The sequence below is a fragment of the Mesoplodon bidens genome (assembly GCF_964165515.1).
Source record: "Mesoplodon bidens genome assembly, chromosome: 3".
Lineage (NCBI taxonomy): Eukaryota > Metazoa > Chordata > Mammalia > Artiodactyla > Ziphiidae > Mesoplodon > Mesoplodon bidens.
In genome coordinates, this window is record NC_138178.1 from 93,087,030 (window position 1) to 93,104,614 (window position 17,585).

Consider the following 17,585-nt stretch of genomic DNA (forward strand, 5'->3'; position numbering starts at 1 on the left):
AAAATGGAATGAAAGTTATATAATAAGAGGGACTGACTTTGACTAATGCAGGTGGAATTAGGTATTATTAGGAAGCAATTTTGGTCAGGGAAATTTTCTCCGGGGAAGTAGCTTTGAAATTTGAGACCTAAGGACAAGTGGAGACCAAAAGAGATAGGTTGTTTACATTTTGGGGTTTCTACTCTTTAGAAATGGAATTCACCTTTTGGGCAACTCTGTGTTGAGCCTGGCTTCTTGACCCCATTCCCCAAATGATAAACTTCCATGTTCCAAATCTGGTTAACCCTTGTTAAAGAAGAGGCCAATCAAAACAAACAAACAAAAAACCCCCCAAAAACCAAAACCAAAATCAAAACCAAAAAACCCAAAAAACAAAACAAACAAAAAAACCAAACCCAAAACAAACAAACAAACAACCCTATCTTGCATATGAAATAAGCTCTTCTGAGTCTTTACTATCTGATTTACTTTTTTCTACTTCCCTTCCCTGTGGTGGTATCATAAGGCTTAGGAGTGGACCCAGACAAGAATCCCAACTTACATCCACAAATAAAATGGGTTTATATGAAGTTAACATGTTATGTGAAGCGCTGCATGACAAGAGAATAGAGCTGTGATCCCACTAATACACTAAAGATCTTGGTGATGGAATTTCTTTTATTTTTGTTTTTGGCTTTCTTGAGATTAGGGATTTTTTAGCATTCTTACACTAGAAAATACAATAAGAAAAACATCATTAAAGTATTTATCATAACTATAATTCATCAAGAAATGCTCACCCAGCATGTATTCATCTTCCACACCGAAAGTCTCTAATTCATCAGGGAACTCTACCCACAGAGGCCTGGGGAAAGGAAAAAAGAAATTTCTTACTTCAACATCATTAGATTTTTATTATAATTCAGTCACTTACATTTTCAGTTTTATAACTATTCAAAGGAAATTGGAAAAAGCCAAGACTCTTTTTGTATGATTCATGATTTTATGAGGGCTTCCCTGGTGGCGCAGTGGTTAAGAATCCGCCTGCCAATGCAAGGGACACAGGTTCGAGCCCTGGTCCGGGAAGATCCCACATGCCACGGAGCAACTAAGCCCGTGTGACACAACTATTGAGCCTGTGCTCTAGAGCCCGTGAGCCACAACTACTGAAGCCTACGCGCCTAGAGCCCACGCTCCGCAACAAGAGAAGCCACCGTAATGAGAAGCCCGCGCACGGCAACGAAGAGTAGCTCCTGCTCGCCGCAACTAGCGAAAGCCCACATGCAACAACGAAGACCCAACACAGACAAAAATAATAAATTTATAAAAAAAAAGATTTTATGAGCACTTGTTATGATTACTATATATTTTTCTTATGTGAAAGAGCTATGTATTAGCTTAAATGGTTCAATGAAAGCTTGAGAATTCTGGTACCTGAAGTTTCCCGTTCTTATTGTTGAGCACTAAATACTACTCTGACAGAATCGGAGCTTTGTCCAAGTCCAAATGCCTAACACGTTTGGTGTAAAACAAACTAAATGTTTGTAAAACCAAATTTTTTAGTGTTGTAAAATCTGTGCCATTTTTTCATTCTGTCACTGCTTTTCATGAATCGTTAATCATTGCCTATTTAAATAAAAATAATTGGTTTTTCTTGTTCTCAAGCTGGCAACAGTTTTGGAGGTTTCAGAAACTTGTGTGGGTTTTGAGTTTGTTTTATTGTTATTGTACACAACTAGGAGGCATGTGGGCTTATAAAAATCATAAAACTTTCAATATCTATGTATCTGGATATTAACCTAATGGTTCTAATATTATTTTCAATTTCATGAGGAAAAGATATTTTTTAATAAGAGAAACTTATTTTTCGTTTATTCACTAGCCTTTGTAATAATCTATTCCTTTTCTACTAAATATAACAAAGCAGTGGTCTCTAAACCTGGTTGATGTCTAAAATCACCAGGGAAACTTCTAACAAATATAGATCCCTGGAAATTAACCAAGGGATTCCTAGTAGGTTTGGTGGTATGGCCTTGGAATCTGTATTTTTCAAAAGCTCCTCAGATGATTCTGATCTGAGCCAGGCTGAGGAACTGCTAATCTAGAGGTCTTGATGTACTTACTATGTGTGTCTCCGTGTGTACTGTTCTCTAACCCAGAAAGTTGGTATTCACATCCTGTCTTCAAAATAGAATCAGAATATAACTCATACACTAGGAAAAGCCCTAAGGGTAAGATAGAGCTAAGCCTGGCAGAATAAGTTGTTTTTCATGAGAGGATGCTTGTGGGTGTCGGGATGAAAAAACAACTTTCCTCTACCCATCTAGGTTCTTCTGGCTGGTCTAAGAATTAAATTTACATGAGAGTATTTAACAGGAGAAAATCAAATTTAATTATGTACATATGAGGGGGTTCCATAAAAATACGATGCCTAAGGACAAGATAGGCAATTGAGGCTTATATAACACCTGAGAAAAGAAGGGAGTGGGTTTGGGACTTCCAAGGGGAGGAAGGATATTCACTCAGAGATGGAAAAACAAATGTTTGGTAAACAAATGTTTGCTGGGCCATGCAGAGACAATGGGACACAGAGAGGACTTCAGTCCCCATGTTCCCCCTACCATGCTTAGCTCATATTCCTTGTAGATATCTCTGATAATGTACTTCCTGGACCAGGTCCTTCAACGAAATTCTTTTAGGCAGTTAAGGAGGAGGTTAAAAAGAAAGACTTGCTGAGCCTTTTGTTTCTTTTTTTTTGTTGTGATACGCAGGCCTCTCACCGCTGGTGGCCTCTCCCGTTGCGGAGCACAGGCTCCGGACGCGCAGGCTCAGCGGCCATGGCCCATGGGCCCAGCCGCTCCACAGCATGTGGGATCCTCCCGGACCGGGGCACGAACCCGCGTCCCCTGCATCAGCAGGCGGGCTCTCAACCACTGCGCCACCAGGGAAGCCCTGCCTTTTGTTTCTTAAAAACAATCAGCCCCCAAGAATCCTCAAGCCAAAGAGACACATTTTGCGGTGGCAAGTTTTGTAGGGGAACTACATGGGTTAAATATTGGATGAATTCAGTTACAAAGTCACTTCCTTTTTCTTTTCTTTCTTTCTCCTAATTCTGTCTCCTACCAAATATTAACACTTGAACCATCAAGTAGCAGGAGATCTAGTTTTTATCTTCTGTGACCTCCACTGCCTGACCCTGCTCACCGTTGGTGCTCAATAAGCTGATTGGCACTTGGTTAAACACCTGGCTTTTCTTTTGCAATCACTGTAATCACTCCATTGCCAGTGGCTGAGGGGATCTTCTGTAGAGATTGGTTGCTGGTGTGACTGGTGAAGCCTGTTTACCTCATGACGGGTTGGGAAGCCACGTGTGCAGAGTAGAACAGAGAATACCAGTAGGGCAGGAGGGTGTAGCGCTCTCTGATGGCTTCTTGGATGAGCCGGGTGTGCTCCTCCCCAAAGAGCCAGGGTTCCCGTCGCTTGGTCTTCTTGGTGGCATGGCCACGGAAGAAGGGCTGGTAGGCTCCGGCCTGGTACCACCGCACTAGCAGCTCTGCCTCTGGATTCCCGATGAAGCCGCCTACATCCGCTGATTAGTCCATTAAGAAAGGGTGAGTCAGATACCCAGGCGTCTAACAGACGATGTACACAGGTAAGATAAGGCCTTGAAGACGGACAGGGCAAAGGCACTGTATGCGCACTCAAAATGACAGCATAAAACTGTGGCCTCAAGTTAGGGAGCACATACTGAAAAACTCAAGGCTGTCTGGGAACCTGACAGTACGCTCTTTTAATGTATTTTTTTCCTGTCAAAAGCCTTTACCGCAAGACCAACTTTTCTGTATGTCCTGAGCCCAGGTAACCCAGAAACTGCAAAATGTCTGCCTGATGCAGTAAGCCTCTGTTTAGGGGTGGGGTGGCGGTTTGGCAATTGATTTCGTTTGAACTCAACAGCCGAAGCAAGATAAAAATTATGGAAAGAACTAAACGGAAAGATATAATCAGAATTACAGGTTTAGGGAGAATTTCGTGCTTATCCCTTAAGCAGGATACATATTCCTTGTATTGAAAATATGGACCAATGCCATAAAAAAACACATCTATCAAAAAGTGATATTAAGATGCTCCCAGGCCCACTAAAAACAAGGAGCAGCTGGTCCTGTAGCCATGCTGAGCACCTTCCATACTGGGATCTCTCACCTGCAGGGAATTGTTAGGATTAGGGAAAGGCAGCCCATCAGAGAATCCTATTTTAATTAAATTTTATCTTTTCCAAGTGTGTGTGTGTGTCTATGTGTGTATTTAACAGTTAAAACGTGTCACAGGAGTTCTGTAAGGCTGATTGTTGATTTGCTAAAGTCTTTGTAGTTTTCTCCACTTTTCTCACTTTCAGGTAGAAAAGGCATGTTTTAAGAAGAGAAGCTCAGTTATCAAGAGTGTCTAAGGAGGGAGCAGTAAGAGAATGAGGGAAAGAAACACTCTGGCTCACTTTCTGATGACTTTCTTCATGTCCTCAGTTCAGACAGTACACACACAGCTCTGAAGCATCCCCTTCACTCTCCTCTCTAGTCTGCTCTCCTTCACGCTCCTCATTTTCTCTTTCCCATGTTTACCCCTGTTTCCCATCCAAGTACTAACCAGGCCCGACCCTGCTTAGCTTCTGAGATCAGAGGAGATCGGGCACGTTCAGGGTGGTATGGCCATAGAGTATCCCTGTCGAAAACAGCTCACAAGAAGAGATTTGTGACCAGCTTTGATGAAAATACCCTCCCTTTGTATGGCTGATTGATTTTGTTCTGCAGTGGAGGCTAACAGCATTGTAAAGCAACCATACTCCAATAAAAATTAATAATAATAAAAAAAAAGAAAACACCCTCCCTTTGATTTTCTCTCACATCAAGCTTGAGGGTATCATCTTACCTCCACAAAAAGAGATCCCAGTCACGCTGAGGGTGAGTAACATAGGGATAGAAATTTTCAGGTAACTCCACTCTGCTGTGTTGTCACCTGTCCACACAGCACCTTTGGTCATCAGTAAGAAGGTATTAAAAGAAAAAAAATCACAAATCAGCCCAAGTACTCAGTTTCATATTTAGATTCCATATTTGTAATAGGCAAACCAACATAAAGGAAAACATTTCTTTCTTTTTATATATTCTGGATACAAGTCCTTTGACAGATATATATGTATATTGCAAATATCTTCTCTCAGTCTGTGGCTTGACTTTCATTTTCTTAACAATATCTTTCAAAGGGCATAAGTTTTTAATTTCGATGAAGTCCAATTTATCTTTTTTTATTTTATGGTTCATGTTTTTTGTGTTCTATCTAAGAAATTTTTGCCACCCCAAAGTCACAAAGATTTTCTATGTTTCCTTCTAGAAGCTTTTTGTTTGTCGTAGCTTTTATAATTTAGGTCTATATTCCATTTTGAGTTACTATGTGTGTATGGTGTGAGATAAGAGTCAAAGTTCTTCCCCCTCCCCCACATGGATACCCCATGTGCCAGCATGATTTATTGAAAAAACTCCTTTCTCCATTGAATTGCCTTAGCAACTTTGTTGCTAATTATTTGATCATATATGTGTGGGACTCTTTCTTGATTCTCTATCCTGTTCCATTAATCTATATGCCTATCTGCCACACACCGCCCCTAACTCCACAAAATCCTCTATAAGAGGACTTAAGACGGTACAAGGGAGACATAATAACAGCAGCAATAACAATAGTTAACATTTACAGAGCCCTCACTGAGCCAGGTGTTACGTTGCTTTGCCTGTATTATCCCACTTAATCATTACAACAACTCTTATCAGGTAAACACTGTTTAACTTTATTTTACAGTGAAGGAAATATGGCAAACAATGGATATGGTAGGATTTGAGCTCAGGCAATCTGACTCTAAAGTCAGTGCTCTTGTGCAATGAATAGTTGATAAGAGCTTGTAAAGGTATATAACACTAAAGAGGTTCCATAAAAGGAAAAAAATCTTACGTTACTAAGTCTAGATTACTCGTGAAACTTTTTTTTTTTTTTTTTTTTTTTTTTTTTTCCGGTACGCGGGCTTCTCACTGTTGTGGCCTCTCCCCCTGCGGAGCACAGGCTCCGGACGCGCAGGCTCAGCGGCCATGGCTCGTGGGACTAGCCGCTCCGCGGCATGTGGGATCTTCCTGGATGGGGGCACGAACCCGTGTCCCTTGCATCGGCAGGCGGCGGACTCTCAACCACTGCGCCACCAGGGAAGCCCCTCCTGAAACTTTTTGTCATTCTTTTACCAAAATAGTTTTGGTAGCTATTTTTGCTTTAATATTCTGTAGAAATTTTAGGCTGTCCTATGGGGAGCAAAGAAAAATATTTTCGAGGGACTTTTAAAATAGTATTCTCATAATTTCTCCTTGACTTCAGATGAGATACGTACATATCTGCATAATGATGTTGAAACCCACATGACAACATTCTTATCAAGAAACAAAGTTCATGTAAACATTCAGATGTTTTCAGGTCTCCTGTGGTTGTTCTGTTGAAAGCTCTCTCTGGCTATTGGTCTCAGCATAGAACTTGACACAGCAGTGTCCTCTGTAATGCCTCACTTGCTATGCTTTGGGGCAAATCGATAGCTTCACACAGAGTACTAAAGACTAGGCAGTGAGCCAATATTTAAGAGATCAAAGATTACTTAGTATGCATACCTTCTGTTATCTTCTTTTTTAATTGGAGTATAGTTGATTTACAATGTTGTGCTAATTTCTACTGCACAGCAAAGTGATCCAGTTATACATATATATACAGTTTTTAAAATTCTTTTCCATTGTGGTTTCTCTCAGGACATTGAATATAGTTCCCTGTGCTACACAGCAGGACCCGTTGTTTATCCATTCTCTATGTAATAGTTTGCATCTGTTAACCCCAAACTGCCAGTCCATCCCTCCCCCACCCCTGTTATCTTTTTTAAACTGCTGCTTATAAGTGTTTTCATTCAAAGACTTTACTTGTTATAGTTATTAGAAGAGATACTTGTAGAGAATTTGGAAAATAGAGATAAGTAAAAAGAAGAAAATTAAAATCACTTATAATCACCACAGTATTATAATTACTTAGATTACTACCTATATATATTTATTTTTTTTAACAAAATCAGGGTAATATATAAACATTTAGGCTTTCTGCTTTTTTTTTCTTTTATCATGATGTCACAAAAATTTTCTCATGCAATTAAAGCTACTATATTAAATAGCCTTATGATAGTCTATCATACAGATATACCATAATTTAATAACTATTCCCGTATTGTTGGATATTTGGATTTTCTTTATTTTTTATTTTAAGGACTGATGCTGAGTATCTCTGCACTTGAATCTTTGCCTGATGATTATATTTTGGCGTCTTCCGGAGTGCCACTGGGGCTGGTCTTCAGGGGTGGAGTAGGAGGCCTAATATTGTCTGTGGTACAATAAAGCCTGGATTCCTCAAACTAGGACCTAAGCTTCAGGTTATTTATGCAAGGCCAGGGGACTTAAAATAGCCTTCCTGCCACAGGGTGGTTAAGTTGAACTAGATCTGCATTAGCTAGTAAACCGGATCCAGTTATAGATGACGCTGACCACAAGCAAAAGCTGGGTCTATTTTAAACCACATTGCTGAGTGGAACAGGTGGTTGAAGGAATGTGTTAAAGTATATTTTCTCTGGTCTTGATAAATAAAAGAGACAGGATCAGAGATGACCATCCCAGGACCTAGAGTCTGTCCTACAGAGTGAAGTAAGTCAGAAAGAGAAAAACAAACACCGTATGCTAACACATATATATGGAATCTAAAAAAAAATAAAAAAATAAAAAAGGTTCTAAAGAACCTAGGGGCAGGACAGGAATAAAAATGTAGATGTAGAGAATGGACTTGAGGACACGGGGAGGGGGAAGGGTAAGCTGGGACAAAGTGAGAGAGTGGCATTCACATATATACACTACCAGATGTAAAATAGCTAGTGGGAAGCAGCCGTATAGCACAGAGAGATCAGCTCGATGCTTTGTGACCACCTAGAGGGGTGGGATAGGGAGGGTGGGAGGAAGACGCAAGAGGGAGGAGATATGGGGATGTATGTATATGTATAGCTGATTCACTTTGTTATACAGCAGCAACTAACACAACAATGTAAAGCAATTATACTCCAAGAAAGATGTTAAAAAAAAAAAAAAAAGATGACCATCCCAGCAAACAGATACTCTGAAGTCATTCTCCCAACAACTAAGTGTCCAGTTCTTCAGTGGGAAAAAAGTAACTAAACTTTATTAAAATTGGTTTACTCAGTCTCAAAGGACAAAATGCACACTTCAGAGCACACTGCTCTCTACAGTCTAAGACCTGACCTACTGAAAAGGAAGGCATCAACACAGTAGCACCATATACCATATATGGTCAAAAGAGACAGATTGCTAGCTTGTGTTTTTAAGTCTGATCATATGAACCAGTCCTTACCATATTTTTGTGATCCAGCAAAGAAAGAACGTGTAAGAACAAAGGGTCTCTCCTTCCCTTTAGATCGTTGGATCAGTCCTTCTGCAGTGGCCATTTGCTATAAAGTCAAAGGAGAAAAATTTCAAAGAGATGACTGGATTATGGCACCGTGCAGACATCCCCAATAAGCTATTTCACATGCAAAAAGTAAACAGTAGGTGGGAATGTGAAATGGAAAATATTAAAAATCTGCCCAATAATTTTCATGATGTAATGAAACTACTCTAAATTTCCCTATTAAAAGAGTGAAACAATTTATCTCATTAAAATAGCAATGAAATAATAGTAAATAATAATATTTACTTGGTGCTTACTATTGCGAGGCATTTTTATAAGATTTTCTCTAGTAAAATACACAAAAACCTCTGAGACTGATTCAGAGAGGTTAAGTGACTGGCCCTGGCCTACATAAGAAAATTCTCCAGCTATAAGTATTGATAGTTTACAGTTATAGCAAGAGGCTGTGTAGAGAAGTACACAGATACCATCTGAAAATCGGGCTATATGTAGCCAGCAGCTCCCGCTGGAAAACAGCAATTTGTGGGAGGCCCACAGGAACACCATTACATTTTGAAAATAACAAAGAACGAAGGATATAAATTAGGGCAAGTGACTGCCAAGTTTTTTGAATGTGACTGGCAAATGGAACACAATTCTACCACCTTCTACTGAGAAGGCTAAGTACTTAAGGAAGGCTTTCTACATTTAGAAGTATACATATTGAAATTGTGCATTTGTGTTCTAAATCTTACTCCCCTGGTATGAATATAAGACTTGCTGTATTTAGACGTTTGTAAAGTTTAAAAAAATCTGTTTTAATTGCCTTTGTTTACATATTTATACACAGCCTACTTCAATAAAAGGTTTGAGGTATTATCTAATGCCATTTACTAATGGTTCCTGTCAAGGAAGATGTTTCTATGTTATCATTAATCAACCAATATCTATAAATTAACCAAGTTCATTATAGATGGAAACAATGCAGAGGGAGAAATAATGAGTCTTATATTGGCTACAACCTGATAAGACCCATTGTATCAACAGTTGTCAAAAAAGACACACAGAGAAATGAACTGTATAGCATGGTTGTTAAAGCAAATGACTTTCAGCCCAAAAGGCAGGGCACATGGATCCAGGTGGCTGCTTTTTAGATGTCTTACCTGATAAAAGCCATAGATGTTGTGAAGTTCTCGGTGCTCCCAGTTGCCATGATGAATGGCATTCTTCTGCATGGTTAGTTCTGGCCCTCTAAAGACAGAGGGCTCATTCATGTCGTTCCATATGTAGAGGATGTCAGTAGATCCCTAGGAAGTCAGTCTTGGTCATGATAAAACTCCTACAGTGACAAGGTTAATATGATAGCCGTCCCTATTCCTCTTTTTTACTCCATTTAATTTATTATTTGTTATGTTTATTATCTATGCTCTGTCCTCTGCTAGAATAAAAGTTCCACAGGGCAGGGAATTTTGTCTGTTTTGTTCATTGATAAATCCCAAACACCTAGAACAACCTAAATGTCAGAGGGTTCTCAATAAGTACTTGTTGAGTACTTATGAATGAAAGAGTGTTGTGCTGTACTCCCATGTTGCCCACAGGTCTGCTCTGAGACCCCCTGGAGAACCACTACAGGAAAGGTTGTGAATGTTCACAATTAGGCTCTACATCATCCATCATCTGCTACAACTCTTAACTATGGGCAATTATAGCTGTCCATGAAAAGATTCCCCCTTCCCTCTAACACTATGAAAGGTTTGACAGCTAGGATACCCGTTTGTTAGCAGGATCTATAGTTTGTGTTCTACATAGAACTGTTAGCTTTAGAGTGGGAAGGGGCTGTTGAGTCATGTAGTTAACATGGTGCTGCAATCCCTTTATAGAATCCCTGGTCTCTCAGCATTTGACTCAATAGCTACAATGACCGGGAGTTCCTCAGGCAGCTCATTCCATTATTTTCTGAAAGTCTTGCTCCTTGTAACATCCTCTTACAGGGCCTAGCTTGCCTTCTGGGATCCCACAGAATACATCTGCTGCCTCCCCGACATGCTAGCCTTTCAAATGACTAGAGGAGGCTTATATGTTTTCTTTTGACTCTTTACTTTGAATTATTTCTAATCATGTATACTTCTATGAACACGGCTATATGGGTTCCAAATATTTAACTACTTTGACTGTTCTTTTTAGCACCCTCTAAGGCAGGGGTTGGCAAACTTTTTCTGGAAGGACCAGACAGTAAATATTTTCAACTTTTCAGGCCATAAGTCCTCTTTTTCAATAACCCAACCCAGCTATAGTCATGTGCAAGCAGCCTAGACAATAGGGAAACAAATGAGCAAGGCCAGATTGGCCCACTTGTTCTTTACCCCTGCTCTAAGTTATTTTCTATATCCTAATACAGGATGCTCAGAAACTAGAGTTTAGTGGTTAAGAGCTGGGCTTGGGAGACAGACAGACCTGAGTTCAAATCTTGGGTCCACCACTTACTAGATGGATGAACTTAGCAGATTTTTACACTTGTCCATGCCTTGATTTCCTCACCTGTGGGATTAGAGTTAATTACAATTCCAACTTCAAAGAGTTATTGTGAAGATGAAATGGTATAATGCACACAAAGTGAGTAGCATAGTGCTTGGCACAGAGCACATACTCAGTTTATATCAGGCATCATTATTCTCATCACCACCGCTGATTGAAAACGGTTCTCTAGATGTGGCCTCTCCAGTTCTCTCTGTGATTTTAAGAATTATTATTGTACCTTACTTTTAATACACTTTGCAAGATACTTTCTCATTTATCATTATCATCATCTTTAATAATATTATACAATACTATTTTATGTAAAAATTTATACAGTTTGAAAATATAATAAGTCTCTATTATTAAGTACTTTGATATATCATAGAGTCTATCATAATAGAAGTCAAAATCACAGCTTTTGTGCACTTGGTAATTCATACGGCACCACTCCTGGCACCACCAAGGTCTGTAATGTGGTTGGCATCCCCATCTTTTTTTAAAAAGATTTATTTATTTATTTATTTATTTTACTTTTGGCTGCATCGGGTCTTAGTTGCGGCACGTGGAAACTTTGTTGAGGCATGCGGGATCTTTTGTTGAGGCGCGTTGGTGGTGCGGGCTTCTCTCTAGTTGTGGCATGTGGGTTTTCTCTCTCTAGTTGTGGCGCACAGGCTCCAGGGGACATGGCCTCTGTAGTTTGCGGCACACAGGCTCTCTTGTTGAGGCGCCCAAGCTCAGTAGTTGTGGCATGTGGGCTTAGTTGCCCCATGGCATATAAGATCTTAGTTCCCTGACCAGGGATTGAACCCACATCCCCTGTATTGTAAGGCGGATTCTTTACTACTGGACCACGAGGGAAGTCCCTGGCATCCCTGTCTTTTCATACAAGTATTATTTATCAAGAGCTACTCAGTGAAGCAGAGTAGCTCTATTTAATCACTTTATTCCCTTACTTTATCCTTCCAAGTAACTAGGAAAGAGCAAAAGAATAAAAACAAACCTGATAAACAGAGAAAGCAAAAAGACTGGAATACCACTCTCTGACTTTGGGACTGGTAAAATCCAGGTAAGAGGAGAGACCTGCAGAGGCAGAGGAGTAGACAGCCTGTTAGGAATGGTGCTCCTCGTGGTAATATATTTGTAAAGAAGAATATCAGATGTGAAAGCTGGGTAATGAATGGGCACCTCACATCAAATGTAAAAGATAGCTGATACAGAGGCACGGTCTGGTGAGAAACGAATGAAGAAGGCAATGCTGGACTCCAGTGACAATCACTAGCCCTCTCAAGCTCAGCGGCCAGGGGAATGCCAATGAACAAGCATCAGGATGGAGCCTGTCCCTCACTGATGGCCTCAGACAGGTCCAATAAGGATGGCAGATAGCCTGGAGTGACCTCTCTGTTCTTAAAAGAGGAGAGACATGTTTATAAGTGGTATAGGGAGAAGAGGAATGTGTGCGGTTTCTCTACAGTGCGTGGACTTGTGATAGAGTGCTATCATATGTCAGAGTGGTGATTCCCTTTTGTCCTTGAGGAGTTTTTACCAAGGCTTTAAACTAATAATTTCTGAAATGAAGACTTCAGAGTTGTCAGGGGCAGCTGAGGTCACTCATGAAAGGCTGGGAAGTCAAAACTATGGGCTAACAGGGCAAAGAAGAATCACAGGGAGAGAGATTGCAGGATTCTTCTTCTTTCTTCCTCTTTCTCCTCCTCTCATTTTCTCATTCCCTGGCTTTTAATTTTTATTTGCTTAGGGAAATAGCATGTCACTGAGGTTTGCTTGTTAATTTTTCATTCATTCATTGACTTATAAATGTATACAAAGCACACTGTACCAGATGTTAAATGAAAGATATTAAAGAAGATAATACTATCATCTTTAAGGAAAGGCACATAAATGTAGCATGTGACAACTACAAGAAATTAGAAAGATGGCCATGCAACCTTCATTAGTTGGGACTAAACAGTGGATAACAGGTATATCAAGTGACATCTTACCAGGCCAGCATACACCTTCAAAGTCTCCCCCTTCATGATTCCTCACAAAGAAGCCCTGTTCCTTGGCCTTAGCATACACTAAGTAGTTGGGATCAATCTTGATATGGGGGTCACTAATGACCACAAGCTGTTAGGACATAAAGGTTTAAAGATTTCATCAGTTTTATACGAGCCATACGTTCATTTACTTGTTTTCATCATAGTTTTGGCATTCAAATTTTACTCAAAACAACTACTATTACTGAAATATTTCAGACACCAGTAAAATCCTATAACCTTTCATGGGCTTATGGGAATATAAATTGATATCAGAACCAGGCCCATCCTTTTTCACAATTATTGCTGCCCCACCAATACATGTTCTTAAGATCACATTTATTAGGCTTCTATCTCTCTGTGGTGCTGGGTGCTTTACATAAAGGATTAAGCAGGCAAGGTCCCTGCTCCCTAGATAGCTAGAGGCTAAGATAACACAAAAGCAAACATTAAAGAAAAGAAACTAGCATATTAAAAACAAAAAAATCCCCTAACCTAAATATGGTACAGCCATATTTAGGAAGGAGGCTTGAGAAGAGCTGTGATCACAGCACTATTCTCCAGCATCTCTCCCTGCCCTTCTAATACCATCACTTCCACCTACTCGGGGGCCTCAAAACCACTTTATTTGGCTAGAATAACCTTCTAATAATCCTTCCTCATATCTATTCAAATCTATTCTACATACTAAAGTTTAATTCTCCATTGCTCAAAAACTTACAAAATTTTTAAATTGTGGTAAAATATGCATAACATAAAATTCACCATCTTAACCAGTTTTAAGCATACAGTTCAACAGTGTCAAATAGATTCACAATGTTGTACAATGTCTAGAACTCTTTTCATCTTGTAAAACTGAAACTCTCGACCTATTAAAAACAACTTCCCGGGACTTCCCTGGTGGTCCAGTGGCTAAGACTTAGTGCTCCCAGTGCAGGGGGCCCGGGTTCAATCCCTGGTCAGGGAACTAGATCCCACATGCCACAACTAAGAGTTCGCATGCCACGACTGAAGATCCCGCATGCTGCAACTAAAAGATCCCACGTGCAGCAACTAAGACCTGGTGCAGCCAAATGAATAAATAAATATTAAAAAAAATACTCAACCCCCCCCCCCAAAAAAACAGAAAAACAACTTCCCACTCCCTCCTCCCCACCAGCCTTTGGCTACCACCATTCTTTCTGTCTCTATGATTTTGACTACTCTAGGTATTACAGATTAGTGAAATCATATAGTATTTGTCTTTTTGTGACTGGCTTATTTCACTTAGCATAATGCCCTTAAGGTTCATCCATGTTGCAGCATGTATCAGAAAGTCCTTCCTTTTAAAGGCTGAATAATTTTGCATTGTATATGTATACCACATTTCCTTTATCCGTTCATCTGTCGATGGGCTCTTGGGCTGCTTCCATAATAAATGCCTGATAAATGGTAGCTGTTTATTAATTGGAAGATTAAGAATTAACAGCATTGGCTCTGACCACCTGTGAAAGGCCTGAGGCTCAATGCAATGGGTTGAAAAGGCAACTTTAATCTCGGATCCATTTATGTGATACATATGGGGTTCCTCCCTTTTCCTCTCTTGTTTTTTTCTCCTTCACCCTTTTCATTATTGCTATCACTCCCCCCCACCCCGCATTACACACTTTCCAGTGTCTTTTCCCTCTCCTCATTTTCTATTTTAGTTCTTTCCTTGGCCATATGGACAGATGGAGTCCATCAGGGAAGCATGCAGGAAAAATGGTGTAATAAAGAATATGACTCCATTTCTGAGCGGCTGTTAAGAGCTTCAAGCCCCATCACTCCCCCTTAGCCTTCCACCCACATCCGGGTGTACTGACAGAGAAAGCCCTGATGCTCCCTTCTTTCGTGCCAACAGGAAGTTCAAACCACACAAGCCCCGGTGCATGCACAGGAATCCTCACCCAGTTCAACCCTCTAACCCCTGATCCTGTCTCCTTTCCCAGCTCTCTCAGGCCAATTTCAAAGGAGCTTGGGAGCTAGTCTGCTCCCCCAAGAATGCCTCACTATGGGACTAGTTAGCCTTTTCAAACACTCTTGGTGCCAGTGTGACATAAACAATCTTGACATCAAAGTCAAATTTTGCGTCGTGGGGTACATCCATCACATCACTACAGGGTGGCCACAACGAATGGGACTGAATGCTAGGCCCCTTCATCCTTACGGGGACCTAGACCACTAAGACAGGGATGGATGGCAGGGATGGCCACCTTCTCACCATTGCTATTCTGTTATCACAGTTACAGTTACAATTGAAGGTACTATTTTCCTGGCTGTTTTTTACCAGATGGTTCTCTTCCACTAATGTATCAAGGCAACTTTAAAAAATTAAAAATGCTTTGTAATGAAAAGGTTCAGAGTGCTGGCTTATTTTACCTTACGTTGTTTGCTCCTGAGCAGCTCTTGCATCCTTTTGGGGTTTGGGAACCTTTTCTTGTCCCAGGTGAAGTACCTCTTGCCTTCAGTGTGCTCTATGTCCAGCCACATGACATCGTAAGGAATGTCATGTTCATCAAATCCTGCATCCACTGCCTTTACATCATGCTCATCGTTGTAGTTCCAGCGGCACTGATGGTACCCCAAGGAGAAGAGAGGGGGCATGGCTTGTGTGCCTAAAAGGGGGAGATGACAACTGAGCCAATTACCACCACAATGATAATTATACATTTGATAAATGTTTCCTGAATGTCTACAAGGTCTAAGCACTGAGCCTGGTACTTTGAATATCAAGAAGAAAGCAGAGTCCCTACCCTCAAGTGCTGTGGGACTGCAGAGGGGCTAATAAATTTTGCCTGCAGTAAAGTATGGAGTCTTGAAAGGCTTCACAGAGGTGGTAACACTTGGTTAGAACGTTGAAGAACAAGTAAGAGTATTCTCAGGCAGGGAGAATGAATAGATCATTGAGGCACAGGAAACAGAAAAGATACGGAGGCAGAGAAGGACATGATAAGCTTAGGAAAAAATAAATATTCCAGGGTGGTTACACTGTGAAGGAGGCCAGCAGAAGATGACACTGGAGAGGGTCAGTTTGTAAAGGACCCTGTAGTTCAGGCTAAGGACTCTAAATCTTCTTGTATAGGAAGTCATCAAAAGTTTGGCAAGATGTAGCCTCAGCAGAGCTATGTTTTAGAAAAATTAGTTGGGAGCAGACTTGAAGGCAAAGAAACTGAAGGCAGGAAGAACTGTCAGGAAATTATCATCAAAACATTTACTGATAACATGGAGGACATCTGGTCAACCACTTGCATTTATCTCCTTCCCCTCTTAAAGTCCCACTAATATCAGAATAAAGAAAAGAAAGAAAGAAAAAAAAAAGAATAAAGCCACAAGAACAAAGAGAATGGGAGAGGAGTAATTTCAACAAAATTTGGAAGGCAGCAGGCAGGGGTGGTGTGGTAACTATTGAGCAAAGCCCAGGAAGCTTTCACCAGAGTGCTTGTGAGGGGGATGACGACGAGAAGGGTTCATCCCTGCTCCTGGAACACTAGTGGACAGGAGAATTCCCCCTCCACCTCAACACGAGAGTGTAAAACTCATCCAGGTACACAGAGCTTCCAGGCAGAACCTTATTTTTTTTTTTTTTTTTTTTTTTTTGCGGTAGGCGGGCCTCTCACTGTTGTGGCCTCTCCCCCTGCAGAGCACAGGCTCCGGACGCGCAGGCTCAGCAGCCATGGCTCACGGGCCTAGCCGCTCTGCGGCATGTGGGATCTTCCCAGACCAGGGCACGAACCCGTGTCCCCTGCATCGGCAGGCGGACTCTCAACCACTGCGCCACCAGGGAAGCCCAGAACCTTATTTTTAAGTATGCATGGATAGCCAAGGATCATCCAACATTTGAGTAAAGCCTCCAAAATTAGACAGAGGGACTCACATAAAGAAACAGAGTAAAAGGATCTCTGAGAAAATAGGGGCAATACAAGGAATCAAAGTAAATATCAAAATGTTATCATTAGTATCTCTGGGAGATGAAAAAAAGTTGCACCCATAAAATAAGACTAGGGTAGCATAAAACAGGTATAAGATATTAGAAACAAGGAACAATCAGAGGATAAGAAAGAGTCTGCAGAAATTAGAAATATGAGCGTAAATGGAAAGGCCTGGAAGATAAAATTGAGAGAATTGCTCAGGATTGGACAAAAAAGAGAAGATTATAAAATCTGTAGAGTAGAAAGAGAAAAAAGAGGTGAAGATATTTTCAAAGAAATAATAACTTTTCCAGAACTGAAGGATACAATTCTTAAGAATGAAAGAGTCTACATCTAATATGCAACTATTTTAAAAGGTCTATATCAAGGCATTTGGTTGTAAAATTTCAGAGTTTCAGAATATTAGAAATTTCAGACTATCAGAGATAAAGAGAAGATATTTCAGAGAGAAAAGATAGATCATATACAAAGGAACAAAATTCAGAGTGATTTTGGAACAAGAAGATAGATTATAGAGAAATGCCTTCAAGTTCTGAGATAAATAATTTTCAATCCAGTTACCAAATTATCAAACAAGGGTGAAGGTAGGAAAAGATGTTTT

General features: G+C 40.4%; 1 protein-coding gene across 3 annotated transcripts in view; it reads right to left on the reverse strand.

Moving 5' to 3' along the window:
- GANC (glucosidase alpha, neutral C) overlaps nucleotides 1-17,585 on the reverse strand; it is a 74,752-nt gene that overhangs the window by 14,674 nt on the left and 42,493 nt on the right. For all 3 annotated transcript variants that reach the window (XM_081227201.1, XM_081227202.1, XM_081227200.1), the window contains 8 exons: nucleotides 15,435-15,670; nucleotides 13,002-13,128; nucleotides 12,005-12,084; nucleotides 9,651-9,794; nucleotides 8,452-8,548; nucleotides 4,900-5,001; nucleotides 3,325-3,568; nucleotides 780-844 (listed from right to left, as the gene is read on the reverse strand). In XM_081227201.1, coding sequence (XP_081083327.1) covers nucleotides 780-844; nucleotides 3,325-3,568; nucleotides 4,900-5,001; nucleotides 8,452-8,548; nucleotides 9,651-9,794; nucleotides 12,005-12,084; nucleotides 13,002-13,128; nucleotides 15,435-15,670 — 1,095 coding nt within the window. The remainder of the gene's footprint in view (nucleotides 1-779; nucleotides 845-3,324; nucleotides 3,569-4,899; nucleotides 5,002-8,451; nucleotides 8,549-9,650; nucleotides 9,795-12,004; nucleotides 12,085-13,001; nucleotides 13,129-15,434; nucleotides 15,671-17,585) is intronic.